Raw genomic sequence first — 24738 nt, 5'->3', positions numbered from 1 at the left:
CTACGGGCCTTCCTTTATCTAGATGGCAACTCACCTCCTCATAGAAGGTTAATAGATTGGTTTGGCAAGAACGATTCTTCATGAATCCATGCTGATTACTGCTAATGATATCATTCTTATTACTAAAATCTTGTATATAGTCCCTTATCATCCCCTCCAAGAGTTTACATACTATTGATGTTAGGCTAACTGGTCTGTAATTCCCAGGGTAACCGATTGATTTTTTTTTTTATGTGAGATCGCTTCAAGGCTGCCTATGCTGATGCTGAGTGACTATCCTAACAATCCTCTTCCTCCTCAATTTTCATGCTGATAGCTTGTAAGAACATTTTTGGTTCTGGGCACCGCCACCAGTGGCCAAGGCCCAATTTTTCTGCCCCTGTTTAACAGGGGCATGTAATTACAATTTTTGATTCAATACTTTGCAGCAGGGCTCATTCCTGTGCTCCCACTATAGTATCTGTGAGGGGTTGCAGTGTTGTGGCACCAGCACCAGTGCCCAAGGCCCAATTTTTCAGCCCCTGTTTAACAGGGGCGTATAATCACAATTTGTACTGCAATACTTTGCAGCAGGGCTCATTCCTGCGCTCCAACTATAGCATCTGTGAGGGATTGCAGAGTTGTGGCAGCAGGCCCGGATTTACTCCCTTTGCCGCCCCAAGGCCGGGTCCTTCAATGCCCCCCCCCCCACACACACACACACACCACGTCCTTTATCGATGACTTCTACAATAGATCAATTAAAAACATATCTCCATACATGAGAACACTGAAAATAACTGGCTTTAATTGTACAGACTAAAAATACTTCAGGGTAAGCGCGCGAGGGGTAAGGATTTTTCGCAGGCAAATTTTCAAGGCAATGGCTGGTGTTAGTGCTTCAATCATCCCCGGCACCATGGTTGTTATGGTGTCAGGATGATTGAAACACATTATTTCTATCATTACATTGTAATATAAACTGAAATAGTTCAACTCACCATAATGCAGAATCATTGGGAGCCCTGAGCGTGTCACTTGCCACCATCTCTTGTCACTTGCCACTATGCCTGCCACCAGATGGGGATGTCACTTGCCACGCTGCCTTCCACCAGATGGGGATGTCACTTGCCACGCTGCCTGCCACCAGATGGGGATGTCACTTGCCACGCTGCCTTCCACCAGATGGGGATGTCACTTGCCACGCTGCCTGCCACCAGATGGGGATATCACTTGCCACGCTGCCTTCCACCAGATGGGGATGTCACTTGCCACGCTGCCTTCCACCAGATGGGGTTGTCACTTGCCACCATGCCTGCCACCTGATGGGGATGTCACTTGCCACACTGCCTTCCACCAGATGGGGATGTCACTTGCCACGCTGCCTTCCACCAGATGGGGATGTCACTTGCCACGCTGCCTTCCACCAGATGGGGATGTCACTTGCCACGCTGCCTGCCACCAGATGGGGATGTCACTTGCCACGCTGCCTGCCACCAGATGGGGATGTCACTTGCCACGCTGCCTGCCACCAGATGGGGATGTCACTTGCCACCATGCCTGCCACCAGATGGGGATGTCACTTGCCACCATGCCTGCCACCAGATGGGGATGTCACTTGCCACCATGCCTGCCACCAGATGGGGATGTCACTTGCCACCATGCCTGCCACCAGATGGGGATGTCACTTGCCACCATGCCTGCCACCAGATGGTGATGTCACTTGCCACCATGCCTGCCACCAGATGGAGATGTCACTTGCCACCAGATTGGGATGTCCCTTGCCATGCTGCCTGCCACCAGAAGGAGGAGGGCGGAACAGCGGTGCGGGCAATGAGAGATGTCATCTCTCTCCCCACCGCCGCACCGCTGACATTACTTGCTACTCTCAATTTTTTCAAAAATGGCGCCGGGCGGCGCAATCACGCTACTGCGCATGCGCCGCCCGGCCGAGCGCTTACGAGCTTTCCTGAGCCCGGCCGGCTTCGGAACGGCGCATGCGCAGTTTCGTGGTCGGCTCGCGGCCATCTTTTCTATGGGCACTGGTGCCCATAATAGACTGTAATCGGCAGCACGAAAGGGGGGGCGGCCGCGAAGTCGCTGCAGGAGCGGCGCCGCCCCTACACCACTGCCGCCCCGAAGCCTGGCCTCGGTGGCCTTGTGGCTAATCCGGCCCTGTGTGGCAGCAGTGGCTAAGGCCCAATTTTTCAGCCCCTGTTTAACAGGGGCATGTAATTACATTTTTTGATGCAATTCTTTGCAGCAGGGCTAATTTCTGCGCTCCAACTAGAGTATCTGTGAGGGGTTCCAGTGTTGTGGCACCAGCATCAGTGCCCAATGCCCAATTTTTCAGCCTCTGTTTAACAGGGGTGTATAATTACAATTTTTGATGCAATACTTTGCAGCTCCAACTATAGCATCTGTGAGGGGTTGCAGTGTTGTGGCACCAGTGCCTAAGGCCCAATTTTTCTGCCCCTGTTCAACAGGGACATGTCATTACAACTCTTGAACTAATATTTAACAACAGGGCCCATTCCTGCGCCCACCAAGAGTAACTGTGAGGGCTTACAGTGTTGTGGCCACACCACCACCACCACCAAAGGCCCAATTTTTCTACCACTGTTCAACAATGGCATGTAATTACAATTCTTGATCTAATATTTCACAGCAGGACCCGTTCCTGCCCCCACCAAGAGTAACTGTGAGGGCTTACAGTGTTGTGGCAACACCAACACCTAAGGCCCCAATTTCTGCAGAGTATATAGGGCAGGCCCCTACTTTCAAACATCCAACTTACAAATGACTCCTACTTTCAAATGGAAGGAGACAACAGGAAGTGCAATGAAATCTACCCCTAGGAGGGGAAATGCTCTCCTGTAAGAGTTAATATGGGAAAAATGTGTCTCCTCTTCACTGATGCTTTATCACCAAATCTGGTTTCACTAAAAACCCCAAATTTTCAAAAAACATTAGTCATTGGGACAGAAAGTGAGGTGAAATCTTCTGAAGAGGTGCACAGACAGCAAAACAAATGTTACAGGGGTGATAACCCTTCCCTAGGTTTTCCAAAAAGCTTAAAAATAGTTTTTTTGGCTGGAGCTACACTTTAAAAATGTACCAGTTCAAAATTACAAACAGATTCTACTTAACAACAAACCTACAGTCCCTGTCTTGTTTGCACCACCTGTATACTGCTGTTCAGAGTATATAGGGACTGGGGGCCCCATATCTTTCCTTTTTTTAATTTGGGTGCGGGGTTCCCCTTAATATCCATACAAGACCCAAAGGGCCTGGTAATGGACCATGCCGTTTGTCTCACTGATTTTCATGTATATTGCCGGGACCCGACATTACATTAAAGCCGCAAGCAGTTTTATATGACTTTTATTCCTTTACAAATGTCATTTTGTGCAGGGACTGTTCTAAGCACGGGCAACACGTGACACTTTACAGGCATACTATAGACACCCCCCAGGTACGATATTTAAAGGAATATTTCACTTTTTTTTCCACTTTAAGCATCATTAAAATCACTGCTCCCGAAAAAACGGACGTTTTTAAAACTTGTTTTTGCATTGATACATGTCCCCTGGGGCAGGACCCGGGTCCCCAAACCCTTTTTAGGACAATAACTTGCATATTAGCCTTTAAAATTAGCACTTTTTATTTTGAACGTTCGAGTCCCAAAGAATTTAATGGGGTTCGAAAGTTCGTGCAAACTTTCGGTCCGTTCGCAGGTTCTGGTGCGAATCGAACCGGGGGGTGTTCGGCTCATCCCTAGTTGTCTCATGCTGGCTTACTGCACAGATCTGGAAGAAGTAAAGGATAGTGGTGTGGTGTTCAAGTATGAAAACACATGGCTCTTGTATTTAGACAATATTTGTTTAGCCTAGAGTTAAGTTTTAATTATAACAGCAGGGGGTTGGAAGAAGAACCAAGAAAAATTGATTAACAGAGAAACCTCACTTTATTGAAACTAAAGAGAGGCAAAGCACACGTATTAAAAATATATATAGAACTGTTCTCATAATACAATCAGAACTCTAGAGAACAGCACAATACACAATTTTAAGATAATACAAACAGTAACATATATATATATATATATATATATATATATATATATATATATATATATATATATATTACACAGCCATTTTGGGAAGAAGATAGCCAGGTGAACCTCTTGTTGCTCGAGAGCTATCCAAAGAAATTTTTTCATGGACCCTAGGCAAGTTCCCCTATCCAGAGGTCGATATCATTGCTGATACTTTACTTACCAGAATGGCTTCCCTTTACAGGAGTTTTCTCTACACCTTGGTACATTTGCAGTTTATGCACTCATTAGTTAAACACATTTTCTGAAGAAGTTTGCCTGTACTCTCTTTTACTGTATCAAGTGTGGTCCATAAAAGGCCATAAGTACTTGGTGTGCTGCTCCAGGCTGATGTGTAGAGCCCCATTGACATTCAGGATAATATGGATACCAGTGTAAGAAAAACCCATCCAGTGAGCAATAAATACTTTAGCTTGAAACCGCGGCTCACCATAGCTGGTCCTAATATGGATGTATATATGTGAAAGCCTCAGTCAATCCTGCTTCTCGGGTCATGCCCCCTGACATGTTTTTCCCCACCCACTTGGGCTTAATCATAGGGGTCGCTTATGATTAAGACCCAGTGGGTGGGGTGAAACATGTTGGGGGGCATGGCCCGAGGAGCGGCATTGACTGAGGCTTTCACATGTATACATCCATACTAGGATCAGCTATGGCGAGCGGCGGTTTCAAGCTAAAGTATGGTCCATAGTTTTCTTTTGAGAAGCAAAGCATGGTGCATTGCCACTGATGGATATTCATTATCTTAAGATTAATTTGGTCTAGACATTTATTGTTTATTACATTTGATGGAGCAACATGTTTATTGTGGTTTAGTGCTATACAATTTGATCTTGACTTAGAATCATGGATATGTTTTGAGTCAGGATCTACTTTGAATAAGAGCACTTAGAAGTACACATGCTGTTGATAGGTTATTCCATGGCACTGCAAAATTAAATTTGTGATAAATTACGTAATGAAATTTGTAATCGTAATGCATAAGGGTTCATTGTTTTATGCTGTCATGTAATTTCTAGAAAACATTGGAAGGTTGACGATACGAGGAGAAAAACAAGATAGCAAAACAGAGGGAGACATCAGAGAAACTCGCATCATTCAAGAGGACAAGATTATAGAGATGACTGCAGCAACCACTACCACCTCCACAACACCTGCTACAACAACCACCAGAACCGAAAGCACCACAACAGCTAAAACTACCACTACTGAATATGTACCAGCAACACTTTTATCCACAGATCTTGGACCTGAAGCAGGCAACAATAATAAAGGTTGGTATTTTCGCAAACATGTGATATAGGAAAACTGCACTTAACTAATAGAAGTAGAAGAAAAGAAATGAGATTGTAGGCCACACCCACCCTACAATTACCTTAACCAACCACCATAATTATAATAAAGAGAACAAGAAGTTATGGCAAATAATGGCCGTGGTGCTTTTATCGGATTAAAGCTTTATCAAAAATTGACAAGATTCAAACTTTATTATTACATAACCATATTCAACATCAATACAATCGCTCAGTTATTAGAACTGGAACAAAATAATATAACTTATATCAGAATATAAATGTCACCCCCCAGATATCCAGGGTGACCCATCCACATAAAAGTGCATACAAATTGGGGGAAGGGCAGGACTTCTTCAGCTGGATGGGTCAAAGAGGAAGTATCAGCCTCTGCAGCCCCTTATATGCATTTCTCTGGAATTCCAGAAATTTCCGGGTGTTCCCATTGGATCCCAATAGAACAGCTCATTAGCATGTAAAGCGACAGTACTCCCTATACCACTGCCTATACTTATAATAGTAGCAATCATTAATATTACAAAATAGGGATAGGGAGGCCACAATCTCAAGAAAGGGATCCCCAATTAGTGCTCCCCTTATATCATAAGATTGTGGGCCACACCCACCCCACAGATACCTTAACCAACCACCATAATTATAAAGATAAATAAAGAGAACAAGAAGTTATGGCAAATAATGGCCGCGGCACTTTTATTGGATTAAAGCTTTATCGAAAATTGACAAGATTCAAACTTTATTATTACATAACCATATTCAACATAACATCAATACAATCACTCAGTTATTAGAACTCGAGCAAAATAATACAACTTATATCAGAATATAAATGTCCCCACCAGCTGAGTTTGAGACCTCAAGCATTGCCCACCCCCAAAGCCGCGGCCATCTCTATACCACACTGTAGGCCCAGATTAAATATATCCAGCCCCACATCTGAGATGTGGCCCCCATCCTGCCTATAAAACCCTGGGATGTCACCTTCAAGGTCGATATGTCTATATGACAACCCCTCAATCAAAGGCATATACTGAGCCATCGCTCTATTAATCCTCTTCCTCATTTTCTCCATCACCTTCCCCTGTGAGGAGGAGAACCAAGCGAGATGAGGAACAATTTCGGAAAATACAATCACTGTATCCGGTGACGTTAACTTAAATCGGTACAAATCTTGCTTAATCCTAAACAGCAAATCTAATGTCCTGATATTACCTAGGTCATTGCCCCCTAAATGAATAACTAAAATAGATGGTGGAGGCCAAACCTGGTACAACCTAGAAAGGTGAAAATACAGTTGAAACCACTGAAGGCCTCTTATTCCTCTCCAATATAACGTAAAGCATTCCGGCAACAATGACAAGTTCACACTGAGCCGCTCTTATGCACCCAATATATGTATGAATGCCTCAGTATCCATACACACTGACTCAAACCTGGCAAAAAGGGTTAGGTCTTACATATACTTTAAAACAGTCTGACCTCCACCTCCCCAATTCCTTAATGGCGGGCATCACTAAACACATTCTGGCAGCCTCTGACGCCGCACCTATTCTAAAGGAGTGAGAGGAGAACTGGTAATTACTCAATCCCAGGTGTCCCAAACATTTGTGCAACACAAAATTGAACTGGTACTTAGTGAGTGGCAACGTATTTGTATGTATGAAAAAATGCCCTCCCACTTGAGGTCTAAGCAACACCAACTGTCTCACCAAAGCCACTGGGCATAGAGAACTATCGCCCTCTGCCTGCAACGAGATCCGCACCCCCCACCCCAGGCTATCCGTTTTGGACCTTTGGAGAAAGAAACAAACCAACAACTGCTCCACCAGAACATGATCATAACGAATGCCAGAACTGCATTTTTTTAGAGCCAGGGAATAATTCTGATATCCTGAATGCTCCGAAAAAAACAACCACGAACACCGTCGTAAAAAGCAGCGCTTCATAACTTTAGAAACACCCTGACTTAGTAACCTCACAAAGATGGCATAAAAGCTGTCCTGAAATAGGCCCTCTGCTATCAGGAGTAAAGTGCAACCTCCTGTACCCCTTAATTGCCTGCCTCAGAGAAAAATATGAAACACAAGCTGGGTACCCATATAAGCAGAAGAAAAATGATATACCAGCCAATGTCTTGGACACATAACTATATGAGAACTGCTGCTCCATGAGCGATTGTATGAATGCCAAAATGGCCTGCTCAGAGGGGCTATCAACTTCCACACCTAAAGTCCCCGCGAATCCCATCCACCTATGCCATGTGGCTGAATAACAAGCCCATGTTTTTAGAGCCATTGAGCTCCATATGGCTGCCGTAGTGAGATCTAGATTATATCCCATAAGTGTTCTGGACAAGCAAGACCCTCTTCGTCAGCCCTCCGGAAGCAAGCAAAGGAATCTGGTCATCTTAAAACGAGATAAATCATTCAAAACACCAGGGGTATATTTGACCTTTAGCCACATGTTAAACTTTAAACATAGAAAAACTACTTGTCTCAAAACTGCAACCACGAACAGAGAGCGTGATGAAAGGCAGTTTATGGCAAAGAGAGCCCCCTTATTATCCGTTTCAACAAGGATACGACAAACTGCCCTCCCCACAACTCAAGGGACACCAGAACCAGGAATAATTCAAGTAAGACCACATTTTTTCTAGCCTGCTTACTATGCCAAGACTCCGTTCACTCTGCGCAACATCAGTGGGTTCCCCAAATGGCAGCAAATCCTTTGGAGCCTGCAGCATCCGTAAATAAGATGTAAATATAAGATCCAACTGGAAGAAGGAATGACCACTATATGAATCAAGAAATCTCGCCCATACAGCAAGATCCTCTTTTAACGTCTTAAGTAAAAGGTGACTTTAGCCATGGATTTGAAAGATACGGTCTATGATAAAAGATACGTCCCACTGGCATAATCCGGCAAGCAAAGTTCAAGACTCCCAGAAGGGATTGCATTTCCTTCAAGATGACCTTACACTGACAAAGAAAGTTGGCAATCAGAGACTTGAGTTTCACGATTTTTGCCATGGGCAACCTAAACTCCATGCGTCTCAATTAATATGCCTAAAAATTCCAAAGCGGTGGTAGGCAACAATGTTTTCTCCTCTGCCAAAGGCACTCCAAAAGCGCTGGAGATGCCATGAAAAGTATGTAGCAATTGGCCACAAGCTGCTGAGTCACATGGCCCAATGAATGGGAAATCATACAGGTAATGGACTACACTATCCATACCCGATTCGCCACAAAGCACCCATTGCAAAAATGTAGAAAAGGTCTCAAAATAAGCGCAAGACAGTGAACAACCCATTGGGAGACTTTTATCAAAAAAATAACACCCATCAAAGTAAAAACACAAAGAGTTAAAAGCCAAGGGTTAGATTGGCAATAGCCGAAAAGCCGATTTGGCCAGCAGGGCCCCCGGCCCAAACAAACGCAATTTGCCACCTGCATCCTCAAAAGCTGAATATGAAACTGAGCACAAAGCATCATCCAGCTCATCAATCAGGGAATCACCCTTAGGGAACGACAGGTGATGGATTATGCGAAATTCATTCGACTCAAGCTTCGGAACAATTCCCAAAGGGGAGATGCGAAAATTATGAAAAGGAGGTAACTGGAAAGGACCTTCCACCTGCCCCTCTGCTAAAAAAAGGTAAAGGAAAACCATTAGCAAAACTCTCAATGAGAAATTGAGCTCTTTCCCTGTCTGGGTACCTCTCTTTGCAGTTGACTGGTCCCTGCTCCAGCGTTTTTCTTAAAGCATTTTATCACTGGGTGTGCCCCAGAACAGTAAGCACATTCATTCTTATACTTACACAAAGCACCCCAACGACATTGGCTTTCATTGAAAGCAAAACAGTCGTCCTTTCTGTAAGCCAAGCTCAAGGGGTTAGCTGCAGGCTGCTTAAACACCCCTTGTTTAGGAGGCAGTATCAAATTTAGCCACAGTCCCACATCCTTTATTCCCCACTTAAGAGCGGGGTGAATGGAAGGTTTCTGCCGGAAAGATTCATCATACGAGTACCACTCTAAGCCACCAAAATTACTGTATGCCTCCAGCACATGATACAAATGCTGGAACAACCCACCACACAAATCTGGGCGTCTCTCAGCCATAACACTAGAGAAAACGCAATAAGCCTGCAGCCAATTATGAAATGACCTGGGTACAGGCCTTCGCCTATCGTCCTCCATTTTCTCATCCCCTTTTTTATCCTCCTTTCCCACAAATTCTTTATGAGAGGGTAGGAGGGACAACACATCCACAAGCTCCCCTTTCCATACTGTTTCCTTTACTAATAAGGGTAATTGATATCCCAAACGAGAGACCTCGCAGGGCATGGTCTCCTTTAAGCAAGCCTCGGGTACCCCCGGCCTGCCAGACATGCTAGGCTTGTGTATGGGCAATACATGACTTACATTATCTAAACTCCTAACCTTTGTGGGAATGACAACAGGAGAATGGGAGGTAACGGATAATACCTCTGGAGAAGCAAAAGAAGGATTAACATGTTCAGTAACATTTGCAAAGACAGGAGTAACAGCATTTGCAGAAGTCTGCGCTAAAGGAGAAAGAGAGAGAACCCACTAATTCAAATAATGCAGTGTAATGCAGCAACTCACCAGGCGCTGAGGGGTTAACTGGTACATTTTGACTTGCTTCGTCTCGTGCCTCTACAGGCTCAAGCCCTTGCTGCATATGCCTGGAGCCATTCTCACCGCTTCTCTCCTCACTATTCCAGTCTGTCAGCGGAGGGGGTCTGTCAGTGTTTACACAAGAAGTTGGTGAAGGCTACCACCCTCTCGGTTCACATGCTGCTGGGCGCCTAGTTCCGCCTCTTCTACCCCCTCTCCTGGCAGGGGATGGAGAATTTGTTCGCCTCTTCTTGCTGGCATGGCAACTTCGCCCAGCCACTCCTTAGCTTCCTCAGCTCCTCTGCTTGGCAGTGCATGGTCCTCTCTTCCCACCTCAGAGACCTGCACTTGTCGCTCCAGCGGCATACTGCACCTTAGTCCTCTTCTTCGCCCGCCGCGCTCCTCCTCTTGACCAAGCCGCCTCCCCTCTTCCTCCTCGCCCATCTCCGGACTCCTGTCTCCTCCCTCAGGCATTCTTGTCTCTTCACCCAACACCAGTGCCAGGCACCTGTGCAGCCACTCTTCGCTCCCCTCTTCACCCACCTTCTCCAAGACCCAGCAGACCAGGGACTTCATGACAGATAAAAATAAATCTGCACAGAGAACTCACCGGGTCAAATAGTTCTTCAGCTGGACAGGTCAAAGAGGAAGTCCCAGCCTCTGCAGCCCCTTATATGCATATCCCTGGAATTCCAGAAATTTCCGGGTGTTCCCATTGGATCCCAATGGAACAGCTCATTAGCATTTAAAGCGACAGTACTCCCTATCACTGCCTATACTTATAATAGTAACCAGGGCAGCCGTCAGAAATTTTGGGGCCCCTCACACAGCTTTAGGCCTGGGCCCCCCCGGGGCCCGACCCCCAACATTCTCCAGGGCCTGCCCACTGGTCGTCCCACCGAGTCCTTCAGTGCTCTCACTTTTATTTTAACACTCTTACACCTTTGGAGACTGGAGGGATGGTGCTGGGCATTGGTGGTGATGCATTGTGGAGACTGGAGGGATGGAGTAGATGCTGGGGGGGATGAAGATGACTGGGTTGCATTGTGAAAATGGATGAGGATGACTCTAGGTGGCGATGCGTTACATTTTGGAGAGCCTCTTCACTATGTATCTGCACCCAGAGTCATCCATTTTCACAATGCAACTCAATTATACCAGCTTGTCAGCCTCAGGGTGTCCCATCCAAGAAGGAGATAAATAAAGTCCAAATAAAATCTACAGACAGCACAGGAGGCACAGTCAGCAGCACACATTACATTTTTGCGACTTACCCTCCATCCTGCACTCTCAGATCTATCTGCATGCACGTGTTATTGCTGTATCCACGTGCACCGTCGACGAGCTGGCCACTTCCCCTGCCCCTGTGTCGGCCAATCACATTGCAAGCAAACCCAGCAGCAGCCATCAGGCCCCGCCTCAGCAGGGAATGGATGAGAAGCGAGCGAGCGCTGGCCACGATTATCTGCTGCTTGGGATGTGGCCAGTCTGAAAGACGGCGTCAGCTGGTGCTCGAGTAGTGGGTTTGTTAAATTTCATTACTGTGTGCAGAATAGTTAAAAAATGCTCCGCATGGCCACAGCCAGCCCCGGGGGGGGGATGGGGCCTAAGGAGGGGCAGGTGAAAGTAGGCGGTGGAGGCTTGTCTTGTTTATGCTCCTCTGCAGAGGCATGCAGTAAGGGGGAGTGGGCCCTGGCCAGCCGGGCCCCTAGGAACACTCGGAGCCCTACATGAGTACTGCCTGTACCCCCCTGATGGCGGCCCTGATAGTAGAAATCATTAATATTACAAAATAGGGCTGGGGAGGCCACAATCTAAAGAAAGGGGGCCCCAACTAGTGCCCCCCTTTATCAGGAGTATTGTAGAGAAGCTGTAATTTAATGAACCAGTGATATGTAAACATTCCTGTTTAGAGTCAGTAAATTGCTACATTGAGTCAATTAATACATAAAGTTTCTTAAAGCTGAGTTACAACCAAAAATCAAAAATACAACTAGGTCTTAAACAAAAGACCACCTCCCCCTCTCATTTTTGGATAATTATATATATATATATTTCTTTATCGTACATCATGGGACACAGAGCTTAAGTAATTACTTAATGGTTATGGGCCACCTTCAGGTAATGGACACTGGTATACCCAATACAGGAAGTTCACTCCCTATATAACCCCTCCTCCTTCCAGGAGCACATCAGTTTTTTCGCCAGTGTCTAAGGTGTTGGTCACGAGTGAAGATGTGCTCTGAGGAGCTCCAGGAGGTTATCCATGCTGGATTTCAAAAACCTCCACAACCGGATCCATCCAAGCCACTGAGGCCACAGGATGATACCTGGGCCTCGCATAGAAGAACAAGGTTTTGCCTGTAAGCCTCTCTTTTGAGGGCTGGACCCCAGGAACCAGAACTCTTTTCGGTCATGCTACATAACCTAAAGTTGCTCCTGAGGGGTGCTATACAGGTCCAAAGGAGTGGAACCCCTATTAAGGGACCCAGTCTTTGAAGGTTTACTAACGCTGCCCGCCGTGATGGGTGAAGTTTGGATCTGTCTGTTTTCAGCAGTATCCTACAGCGAGGAAAAGGTAAGGGAAAAAGCTTGGGAACTGTAAAAAGTCTTCTTCCTTCATATGAAAAACATTGTAATGCCTTAAAATCTCAGCAGCTCTGTTTCCAGTTTCAAACAGCATGTGTGTGTCCCAGCAGCAGGAGGGGGTTCTTAATTGAAAAGAGGCGTTCCTCAGAGGCTGTTCCTAAGAGGCTGGGGGTACAGCAGATTGTTATCTATAATGGCTCCTGTGTAAAACACTAATTGCCTCATACTGCTGAGAAAACACCCCCCCCCCCCCCCTGCGGTGGCGGCTTCCTATGGATATTACCTTAAAGACTTACATTTTGTTGTCAGACTGACGTTTAATGAGCCTTGTTGTGCCCCAGCCTGTATATTTCAAAGACCGCTTGCATATAGAAAGCATAGAGATTCTGAAGCGCCAGCAGCGATCACAGGCCCTCCTCTTCATTGGGTCTGCATTGCATTAATCTACTTTGATTAATGCAAGGAAGCCAGCTTTCAGAACTACCGTATTTATCGGCGTATAACACGCACCGGCGTATAACACGCACCTCAATTTAGGAGGGAATTTTAAGGAAAAAAAACTTTTAGGAGGGAAGTTGAAGGGAAAAAAACTTACATTTAAATGCCCATCATTGCAGCCTTCTCAGTGCAGCCTTGCCCCAGTCCAGCCTTGCCCAGTGCAGCCTTGTCAGTGCAGCCTTGTCAGTGCAGCCATGTCAGTGCAGCCTTGTCAGTGCAGCCATGTCAGTGCAGCCTTGCCAGTGCAGCCATGTCAGTGCAGCCTTGCCAGTGCAGCCTTGCCAGTGCAGCCATGTCAGTGCAGCCTTGCTAGTGCAGCCATGTCAGTGCAGCCATGTCAGTGCAGCCTTGCTAGTGCAGCCATGTCAGTGCAGCCATGTCAGTGCAGCCTTGCTAGTGCAGCCATGTCAGTGCAGCCATGTCAGTGCAGCCTTCCCCAGTGTCCAGTCCAGCCTTGCCCCAGTCCAGCCTTGCTGAAGCCTGTGAGCTTCAAAATCGCCGACTGCGATTTGAAAATGGCGCCGCCGGCGCCGAAATACACAGAGCCGGTCCTCGGCTCTTCTCGGCGGCTCTCGTTTACTTTCGGTTCCACTCGGACGGTGAGCGGAGCTATCCGAAACTAGCCGAGTATACTCGGCTAGGTTCGGGCGGCGCTCGAGTGAAACCGAAAGCCGCCGAGAAGAGCCGAGGACCGGCACTGTGTATTTCGGCACCGGCGGCGCCATTTTCAAATCGCGGTCAGCGATTTTTTAATTCTGACAGGTCAGGATCGCAGGGGATCGGCGTATAACACGCACCCGCGATTTTCCCCTGATTTTAAGGGGAAAAAAGTGCGTGTTATACGCCGATAAATACGGTATATATTATAGAGTCTGGAGGGCTTATGTTTCCTGGTGTGAATCCAAGGGTTGGCACCCTCAGAGATATATCATAGGCAGAATTTTTGCCTTTCTACAATTAGACGTAGAGATGAAATTGGCCTTGAGTACTATTAAGGGCCAAGTCTCAGCCTTATCGTTTCAAAGACCGCTTGCTATGCATTCTTTAGTCTGGGGTTTTATGCAAGGGGTGATGCGGATTAATGTAATGTAATTGATGTACGATAAAGAAAATAGGATTTGTATAACAGCTTACCTGTAAAATCCTTTTCTTGGAGTACATCATGGGACACAGAGGTTCCTCTCCTCTTTTGGAATTTAAGTATATTGCTTTGCTACAAAAACTGATGTGCTCCTGGAAGGAGGAGGGGTTATATAGGGAGTGAACTTCCTGTATTGGGTATACCAGTGTCCATCACCTGAAGGTGGCCCATAACCATTAAGTAATTACTTAAGCTCTGTGTCCCATGATATACTCCAAGAAAAGGATTTTACAGATAAGCTGTTATAAAAATCCTATTATATACTGTATATAAATATATATATATTTTTTTCTATTTGTTTTGTACCTTTTCTGGAGTACAAAGGTGTACTTCCGTCCTAACCCCGCTGCAGTGAGGTACGTCATTTCCCCATCTTCAGCAGCCTCTCCTCCTTACCCTCCGCTGCCTTCTGGGACCTGTGTGTGTCCCAGAAGATGACAGGGCCATTCAGAAAGCGCAGCATGACTCACGCATGTGCTGTAGGAAACAGACTGTGGATCCTGAAGGCTTCACTGACAATTTCCCTTAGTTGCAATGGCGGTGCCTGCACCTGAGCCGATGGACGATTCGGCTTTAGGGGGCCAACATCACGGGATCCCAGGACAGGTAAGTGTCTTTATATTAAATGTCAGCAGCTACAGTATTTGTAGCTGCTGACTTTTAATTTTATTTTGAGGCTGGAACTCCGCTTTAAAGCTCGGCTCACATACAGTATATGTGAATCAGATGCATTTTGAACCACATCCAATTCGCTTAACATGTGAACCAGACTGGCTTTCAATGGAGCTGGTTCACATATATGCAGGCTAGTTGTGGTTCGTATTAAAAAAGGGTCCTGTGCATTTTTTAGTCCGGTTCAGGTGCAATTTTAGTGTCAAATTCACACCTGAATTGCAGCTGAACCACTGAATGGAAACCGCACCAGACTCGCATACAGTAAATGTGTACCGAGCCTTAAGTGGTATTAAATCCAAAGCCAAAAGTTTTATATATTGCAATCCCTAAGCATAGTGGCTGCATTAGTTGCTTTTTTTAAAAGCTTTTTTCCTTTATTATCACCTAGTGATCTGTCCAGTAACACACTTCCTGTGTTAGGGAGTCTCCACTCTAGATGAAGGAGCAACTGAGACACCTTTGGACAGCAGCACTGTTATGCCGCGTACATACGCTCGGACATTCCGAAAACAAAATACTGGATTTATTAACGTCGGATGTTGGCTCAAACTTGTCTTGCATACATATGGTCGCACAAATGTTGTCGGAAATTCCGAACAAACGTCAAGAACGCAGTGACGTACAACACGTACGACGAGCCGAAAAAAATGAAGTTCAATAGCCAGTGCGGCTCTTCTGCTTGAATCTGAGCATGCATGGAATTTTGTGCGTCGGAATTGTCTACACATGCTCAGAATTTCCGACAGCGGATTTTGTTGTCGGAAATCTTGAGATCCAGCTCTCAAATTTTTGTTGTCGGAAATTCCAATAACAAATGTCCGGTGGAGCCTACATACGGTTGGAATTTCCGGCAACAAGCTCCCATCGAACATTTGTTGTGGGAAATTCCAATCGTCTGCACACGGCATTAGTCTGCTAAGAAGGCAGTGTTAAGCTAGCCACACACATGTAGAATTTTGAGCAAAATCTTTCATTTTAAGAATATTTGTTCGATTTTCTAAAGGTTAGTTCAGTAAAATTGATGGTTGTTTTCCACCATAGAGACAAAAAAATTAGAAGGAGCAAAATATGCACTTTTTCTCAAATGAACAAAGGTCTAATGCCCCGTACACACGGTCGGACATTGATCCGACATTCCGACAACAAAATCCTAGGATTTTTTCTGACGGATGTTGGCTCAAACTTGTCTTGCATACACACAGTCTCACAAAGTTGTCGGAAAATCCGATCATTCTGAACGCGGTGACGTAAAACACGTACGTCGGGACTACAAACGGGGCAGAAGTCAAAAGCTTTCATCTTTTTATTTATTCTGAGCATGCGTGCTCTTTGTGCGTCGGATTTGAGTACACACGATCGGAATTTCCGACAACGGATTTTGTTGTCGGAAAATCTTATAGCCTGCTCTCAAACTTTGTGTGTCGGAAAATCCGATGGAAAATGTGTGATGGAGCCCACACACGGTCAGAATTTCCGACAACAAGGTCCTATCACACATTTTTCGTCAGAAAATCCAACCGTGTGTACAGGGCATTACAGTGTATGTGGTTTTTGTATGGGAAAGCCCATTCATTTAAAAATTGGATGTTAAAAGCAAAGGAAATTTTGAAGTACTTTCGAAGGGCATTCGTCAAGTCATTGAAAGTACTGAGAATTTTTGTATGAATGTTCTTATGAACATTCTTACAAATGTTTGTTTGAAAATCTACAAGTGTATGGCCAGCTTCTGATGCACTAACAGAATCAGGTGGGCTTGATTTACAAATTCAGTTTGAACTGCTGCTAATACGTTTGCCCTAGGTTCACATCGGTACAATTTGGCAAATCGCATGCCAAATTGGTGGCTATTGCCGGCAATAGCACTGTCCGAATGTCCCAAAAGTAGTTCCTGCACTACTTTTGGTGACTTCGGGTGTGATTTCAATAGATATCTGTGCAAGAACCCACACAGATGTCTGTCAAATTGCCCCCGAAGTCGGACTGCATTGCCGGGTTGAAATTGTGCGAGTTTAGCTGAACTGAATCGTGTGAGTTCAGCACAATTTCTAACCTGCAGCAAAGTGAACCTAGGCTTAAGCAGTTTTTTTTCTTCTTTCTTCTTCTTTCTGTTTGGCCTCACCCGCAGACTCCTACTCAAACTGAGTGACACTATTAACTGTGCTAGATTCTTCTGGTTAAGAATCCCAACTGAAAACTGGTGCAGGTGCCTAATGGACCATTGGTATGCATGATGACATTGTGTCCAAAAGATTGGGGCACTAAGAAGCGCTAAACAAGCAGAGGTTTCTGCCTTGGTTTTCATTTCTTCCAAAAATGGAAAAGAGATTGCCGTTTTGAAGAAAGGATAAATATGACTTTTAGGCCCCTTTCACACTGTCGGACCATTCAGGTCCGCCTGTCAGTTTTGTGGGCGGACCTGAACAGGCACTCCATGCTAGTCTATGGAGCGATGGATGTCAGCGGTGACATGTCCGCTGACATCCGACCCGATCCGCTAAAATCAGACGGATGGCCCTACGTCCGCATCTGTCTCTGGCGGATCAGATCTGGTGAGATCTGATGAAAACGGATATGCTGTCCGTTTTGGTCCGATCTCTCCATAGCAACCAGCGGCGCTTGACAAGCCCCTCCCCGCTCAGTGAGCAGAGAGGGATCTGTCATCCCCCGGCTCAGCGGAGATCAACGGAGAGATCCGCCAGCGGATCCACCTCGTGGGAATGAAGCCTTACAGATCTAATGGCCTGCTTGATTGCTTGGATACATGGATCCACAAAGGAAAACCTGAAACCGAGCAGCTCTGGGTCCTCCTCTCAGGAAGAGGAATCACTATTGTGTGCAGGTTGCCCACTCGGCAGGGTAACGGAACTGAGAAGTTGAGCGCCATCTGCCAAGGTGCCAGCTTGCTCTTCTAGTGGCTTGACTGGCAACTCGGCTACCTGGCTAGGATAGTTGAAATAAATTCAAAATAGGATCTCTCGCCACCCTCATTAATAAAAAAAATTATATATGGGCATTACTTGTTAACTGCGAACTTCTCCAGGCAGTCTTTACTCACCAGCCTATTGGATATAGGCACTGCACCACAGAGCCTGCAGGACTTTTGCTGGGGCGCTGGTGTTGCTCTGGGGAAAAGGGGATAAGATGTCTTCCCTGAAACTTTTCCCTTGAGTGGGAGTGGCATCTCAGGCTGCTCTCCTCTGAAGAACGTCCACCTTCCCTGGCTGTCCTTTGAGAGCTTGACTATGCGGGGCTGACAGGGATCAAAGCAATCTGTATAAGGAGGCACTCTTTTCCTGAAAACTTACCAATACGGTGGTCCCAACCTTTGTGTTTGAGAGTCTCTTTTTTGCATAAGTGGTGACTGACTCATGGCTTGAGGACAAATAGTACATACCCCCCTCCTTTTCTTTTTTTCTTTTTTTTACTTTACAAAAAGTACAAGGGAAGTAATAAATAAATATATATACATACACCCCTCCTTTTTTAATTTTTATTGGTGACCTACCTGTGAAAAACAGCAGGAGGCGCCAAAGGGAAGCCTGTCCCAGGAATCAAAGGAAAGATGATCCAGGTAAAGAAAGCCTCGTTCCACCAGGCATCAAAGGCAGCCAGCCCCCCCCCCCCCCAAATTGTCCCGGAGAGCGAGAGGTCTCCCCCAGGGCTCCAGCCTGCATTGCTGGCAAGAGGGCAGCTTTTGCCCACAAGCAAGATGGCGGTCGGCATCCCCACTGGCTAGCGCGCATGCGCGACCCAGCACAGCCCGATGACATCATACAGAGCGCCCCCAGGCGGGACGCCATGGGCAGCACAGCTTAGGCCTCCCCCCATGGGCAAGCAAGAGTGAGAATCAAATATTACTAAAAACTGAGACATGGGAAGCACACACCTGAGAGATAGACCTAGGTAAGAGAAAACCCATAACAGAATAGGGGGAGACAGACAAGAGAGAAAGGGAAAGGCAGCCCTGTATGGTATAAGGGACAAAAAAAAAAAAAAAAGAGAAAAGAAATTAACTAGCTGGCACTCCTAAGCCTCAGCCCAGCAATCAGCTACATGATGGCAGATTTTGGTCCTAAAGAGGAAACACTGCAGGGCCCCATCAAGATCCACAGAAGGGGTTCCCAGGCTATTCAGCACATTTAGCACTAGGAGAGGCTTGAACCCAGATGGATACTGCTCTGAGGCAGAGGTGGGGACATAATACTGCTTACTCTTCACTGGTGCGTGGAGGTATGAGGAAAAAAGAAGAATGGGGGAGCGGCTAACTAGCCCTTTTTTTTATGCTATTCACTGGTTCTGAGGGAGTGGTCAAGAAACGGATCTCCATTACTAGTATGCTTCCATGTTGGCGTCAGGAAACATAAACTGACAATTGATCAAAACACCAGAAAAAAAAAATATACAATTGCTGGTATGTTTTTGGTTCAGTGGTCCTGGAACTAGTGAATGGTCCAGGGTAATCCATTGATGTTCCTGGGTAGTATTGCCTTTCCTGAAAAGGCGGAACCTGACTGGGTGGGGCATACTGTGTACTTGGAAAGGATGAGTACTGGTGATAAGGAGTATATGGGGGATGGAGGGTTATATACATGCTGAGGATGTTGTTGGCTCCTTACCCACAAAGGATTGAGTAGTTGATATCAAAGCCATCCTGAGTGCATATTTTTTTTTTTACATATACCTAAAATTACAGTGAGAAATGCTGTCTCTTCACACTGGTTTTTGCCCATTTTATTGGACATCTCTCTGACCACGTGCAAGATTTGATCCATGGGTTTCCCAGCCCTAGCACTTCCTCTTGTAGATCTTCGCAAAGGCCTAGAGACATTGCTAGGCCCTGGTTCAGCCTCCTCCTCATTAACCCTTTCACTGCCAGGTCCGTACGCCGTACGGACGTATAAAAGTGCTTGCAGGTGGCCAGGTCAGTACGTCGTATGGACCTCATTTCTCCCTCTCCTATAAGCTTATGGTCACTTCAATGACCATAAGCTTACATCAGAATTGTTCAGCAAACTCTGCTGAACAATTCTATAACTCTGATCAGCGGATTACAACCCGCTGATCAGAGTTATTAACCCATAATGTGACCGCCCCCCCCCCCACCCACGCCGCCGCCTCCCTGTCCCCTGCCTCTCCACCTTTCCGCACCCTTCAATCTACAACTGCCCCCACACTCTCCTCTCCCCTTCACCACCAGCACTGAGTACCTCCCCTCCACCCGATCTGACCCCCCCCTTCAAACCTGCTCCCTGCAGCCACTATCATTAGCCAGCATCCCTCCTCTTCCACTCCTGCCAGTTTTAGGTGCTGCATGGGGTGTGAGAGTGGCATCTCTCCTTCCCTACCTCCGCCTGCAGCCTCTCCCTGTACAGATCTCTGTGATCTGTCAGGCTGGGGATCACAGCGGGGGGAGGGGGGAGCAGTGCGGGTGGGGGTGAAGTAGGGGCTATAGGGGAAGTAGTAGGGGAAAACACGTGAGGTGACGTAATGCATAGGGAGTGACCGGACCACATGAGAACCGCAAGTGATGTAAGAGGCGCCTGTAACGCCCTCCAAATTACAGATCTGCTGTTCTTTTGTTATTCTGATGCAAAGGTTTCCAGCAATACTTATCTCCACTGCTCTTCACTACCCTCATGGAGGTAAGAGGCTAGTGCACACTGAGTGATACACACGAAGAGTGATACACCAGCAATGGTAGTTAAGAGCACATTGAAGCACTATCTGCACTTTATTCTATCACAGACTTATTTTCACTTTTTGAACTCTTATATCACTTATTTTTACTGTGTTATCAGTGTGATTAAAAAGGATTGTATGGTATAATATTGCATCTACCCACATAGAGCACATTTATTTCATTGTAACAGTGCAATAATTTATTTATATTTATTTATTATTATTTATCATTTATTTTTACACTGAAATTATCCTATCAGTGCACAGTTATTATTATTGCATTTTGCACAGCATTGTGAGCACTTACCTATATTGATTTATTCGAGCACAGGTTATTGTTATATATAGCTATTTTGCACAGCAATATAAGCGTTTTTTGTACTGTTGCATTAGTAGCATTTCTGTGTTTATCAATATTTATTTATTGTTGCATTCAGCTATTTTGCACAGCATCATTAGCGTTTTTTGCACAGTTGCATGTTTAGCAATTTTTGCACAGAATTCATCGCATAATGTTTACCATTCACATTTACTTATAGTATTAAGCTGCGCTTATCATTATCTACTTCATACCATTTAGTGCACTCATACACTTTAGATCCAGCTGCAACTTATTAGACTATTATTTATTACTCATTCACTTTGATATTGCGAAGGAGCACACTCATATTTATCTATAGTGCATATATGCCTGCTAATAACTTACTTTCGCATTTCCACCACCTGTTTTAAAAATTCTAGATCTCTGGCATGGGCATATGGGGCTAATCTTTTAGGAGAACCACTCCTTCCTTCTCACAGTTTACGTAGGTACCAGTTGTAACAGTCTTTGAGACTTCTACATCGCATCTGTGACAAGTGCACTGCAAAACATAAAGACAATACCAAGTTCAAAAAATTTTTCTTTACCTGGCCATAGGTCATTCATTTGCTAGGCTGCATAATTAGTTGATGGTGGGAAAACAACCACAAGCTATAATATCCATGACACCAGAGGGTCCCGGAGCAGAGGAAAGCAGGGGATCAACGCAGGGACAGCATGACTTGTGTGGACTGCACAGTCACGCTGTGATACGCTGCTTTGATTCCTCTTTAAGAAAGGGGGAGTGGCTGTAGCAGGGGAGGTTGCCCGAAGGAAGATTAGTTGGGGAAGAAGGGGGAAGTGACATCAGTGGAGAGCGACGGGGAAGAAGATTCAACACGCTCCCACATCGCTCCACTGTATTCCCTTCTAATGGCAGCTTTAACGGCAGCGGCGATGCTCGAACAGCTACGAGCGGTGGCGGCAGCACAAGGGGCAGACTGGCTGCAGGCTCAGGTCTCAGCCATCATGAGGGAAGACAGAGCGGCACCGAGCGGGGGGGGCCCCGGAGGCTCCACGTGCATGCCGTTCCAGGCCGCCAGAGCGCTTCAGCCCTGACTCTGCTCCTGGGGGTCAGAGGCCACAAAATCAGCTCAGAGGAGGATCGAGCCAGCCATCCCCCAGTGCTCAGCATGCTCGGGGAGCCAGAAGAGGTGACGGCCAGCGGTCACAGCGCAGAGGTTGGAGTGCAGGGATGGGGGAGACCAGTGCAGCCCACGGTTCCCCCCCCCCCCTCAGCGTGTCGCAGATGTCAAGAGCAGCCATATGGTGAGTCAAGGGGGGCTGCGAGCGGTCAGTCGGACCGGCGTGCGTCATCTGTCAATCGGGGGGGCTGGCCAGGCGGTCGAGGCAGCCAGCAGCCCTATGCCAGCCAGAGGTAGAAGCGTGAGGAGCGCAGTATCGGTGGTGAACAGAGGCAGAGGGAGAACAACTGAGGCCCAGTACGGTCAGAGGAACAGAAGTTCATCTAAGAGGCCAGGACACGGGTCTGGTGTTGCGGCGCAGCGTGTAGGAAGAGAGCAACAGCGGAGACACCCTGCAGCCAGAGCGGGACCCTCTGGAGTGCAGTCAGCGGTCGTTCGTCAGGAGGAGGTCAGCGACAGATTGGAAGGAGAGCTGTCCGGGTCAGAGAGGGACGAAGACCAGGGACATTCGGCAGCGGTGGATTCCGGAATGGCGGCTGTTGGGCCCAGTCCTGGGCAGCCCGGTGAGTGCAGCTCTACTTTTGCTATTTCTTCTTTGTTAGAAAAATTATTAGAGCAGGGCAGAAAAGGGGCTTCCTCCGGGGGGGTAGTTCAGCGGGGGTGAGTGTGGTTAGGTCACCGGCAGTGCAACCTAGGGAGGCAAGTGAAGGGGCGAGCAGTAAGGGCTTGCAGGATTTATTGGCAGGTTTGCGGGATTTAGTACAGCATTTTGAACCAACTACGGGGGGGACAGTTCGTCACCAGCACGGGCGTGGGCCACACCACAAGAAAAGGAGACGGCTGCGGTGAGTACACCGGTGCCAGCAGTTGCGGTTAGTGGAGGTTCGGAGGCTACGGCAATTGCAGCGGGGTCGGCTGTAGTGGAGCTGCCTGGAACGTCAACCAGCGTTTCGGTCCCGGACAGCCAGGAGAAAACAGGGGAAAAGAAGGCGGAGTCAGTCAGATTGGCTGATGCTGCAAAAAGTGAAGTGTATGCCTGCTTTGAAGGCCCATTGGGAGCACATCTTAAAGCAGAAGTAAAGGAGAAAATTTGGAAAGGGGAATATGTGGAGATATTCACATTATTGCCTTTAGAGAAATTCAATCTGGATAGATTGAAACCAGAATAACGCAAGAAAGAGGATGAGGAAAAACGCAGGTATCGGCTGATTCCGCGTACTTTTTCTAATTGGCTGCAGGCGTTTGCTATCCTGGCGAGTGTGGTTGGGGAAAAGGCCCCCGAGCACTGCTCGGCCTTGTTTGTGTACTTAGATGCCATTAGCGAGGCACACCGGACATACGGAGGAGTGGCGTGGCTGCGATACGACGAGCAGTTTAGGCAACGGATGGCCGTCCGACCGTCGCTACGCTGGGATCATAAGGATATTAGCCTGTGGATGAAGCTTATGACTGCGGCGAGGGCTCCGAACCAGTTTTTTCAGGCAGGGGTCGGAGGTAACGCAGCTCAAGGACAACCGACCGACAAAAATGGGGCTTCTGTTGGCAGTTTAATGAAGGCACCTGTAAATTTGGTGCAACCTGCCAGTTCAAGCACACATGCTCTGGTTGCGGGGGATCTCATGCCCTGTCCAAGTGCTTCAGAAGAGGAAAGAGGCGTGGTGGAGAGCCTACGAACAAAAGGGACGACTCCAGTGCTGGTGGAAAGGATGCGTCCTTTTCTCAGTAGATACCCCGACCGTGAGGCAGCACAGTTATTAGACTCAGGATTTGAGAGTGGTTTTAAAATACCGTGTTCCTTAGATGCAGCACCTCCCTTAGCAAAGAATTTACAGTCGGCCCTCATGCATCCGTCAGTGGTGGCGAATAAATTAGAAAAAGAGGTACAATTGGGGCGTATGGTTGGTCCTTTTACCTCGGCCCCACTTCCGGGATTGGTGGTTTCCCCTTTGGGAGTAGTCCCTAAGAAGGAGCCAAATAAATTCAGGTTGATTCATCATCTTTCTTTTCTGAAGGGTGCGTCAGTCAACGATTCGATTGCGCCGGAAATGTGTACTTCCTTTGATGCAGCGATATCATGGGTGCGGTGCTATGGGCGGGGGGCACTGCTGGCGAAAGCGGATATTGAATCTGCTTTCCGGCTTTTGCCAGTTCATCCGAAAAGTTTCCGTTTGCTCGGCTGCACATGGAATGGGGCGTACTACGTGGATCGCTGCCTTCCGATGGGATGTTCTATCTCATGCACTTTCTTTGAAAAGTTTAGCTCATTTCTTGAATGGGTGGTTAGGGACGTTTCGGGGATCCAATCGATGATCCACTATCTAGACGATTTCCTTTGTGTTGGCCCGGCGGGTTCCAACGTTTGTGCCGTCCTCTTAGGGACCTTACAGCACATAGCGGAACGTTTTGGGGTCCCGTTAGCTCCAGAAAAGACGGAGGGCCCTACGTCCACTATCGTTTTTCTGGGAATTGAGGTAGATTCCATGGGTATGGAGTGCCGTCTGCCGTCGGACAAGCTTGAAAATCTCAAGGCGGAGGTGCGTTGGACCATTGGCAAGCGCAAGATGCAATTGAGGCAGCTCCAATCGTTATTGGGCAAGCTGAATTTTG

General features: G+C 46.8%; 1 protein-coding gene across 1 annotated transcript in view; it reads left to right on the top strand.

Annotated features, from left to right (window-relative positions):
• OLFML2A (olfactomedin like 2A) overlaps positions 1–24738 on the top strand; it is a 532150-nt gene that overhangs the window by 407298 nt on the left and 100114 nt on the right. The window contains exon 6 of the mRNA XM_073600361.1: positions 5116–5370. Within this exon, the coding sequence (XP_073456462.1) occupies positions 5116–5370 (255 nt within the window). The remainder of the gene's footprint in view (positions 1–5115; positions 5371–24738) is intronic.

The sequence above is a fragment of the Aquarana catesbeiana genome, linkage group LG09, assembly GCF_042186555.1.
Source record: "Aquarana catesbeiana isolate 2022-GZ linkage group LG09, ASM4218655v1, whole genome shotgun sequence".
Classification (NCBI taxonomy): domain Eukaryota; kingdom Metazoa; phylum Chordata; class Amphibia; order Anura; family Ranidae; genus Aquarana; species Aquarana catesbeiana.
This window is presented reverse-complemented; position numbering and strand designations above follow the sequence as displayed.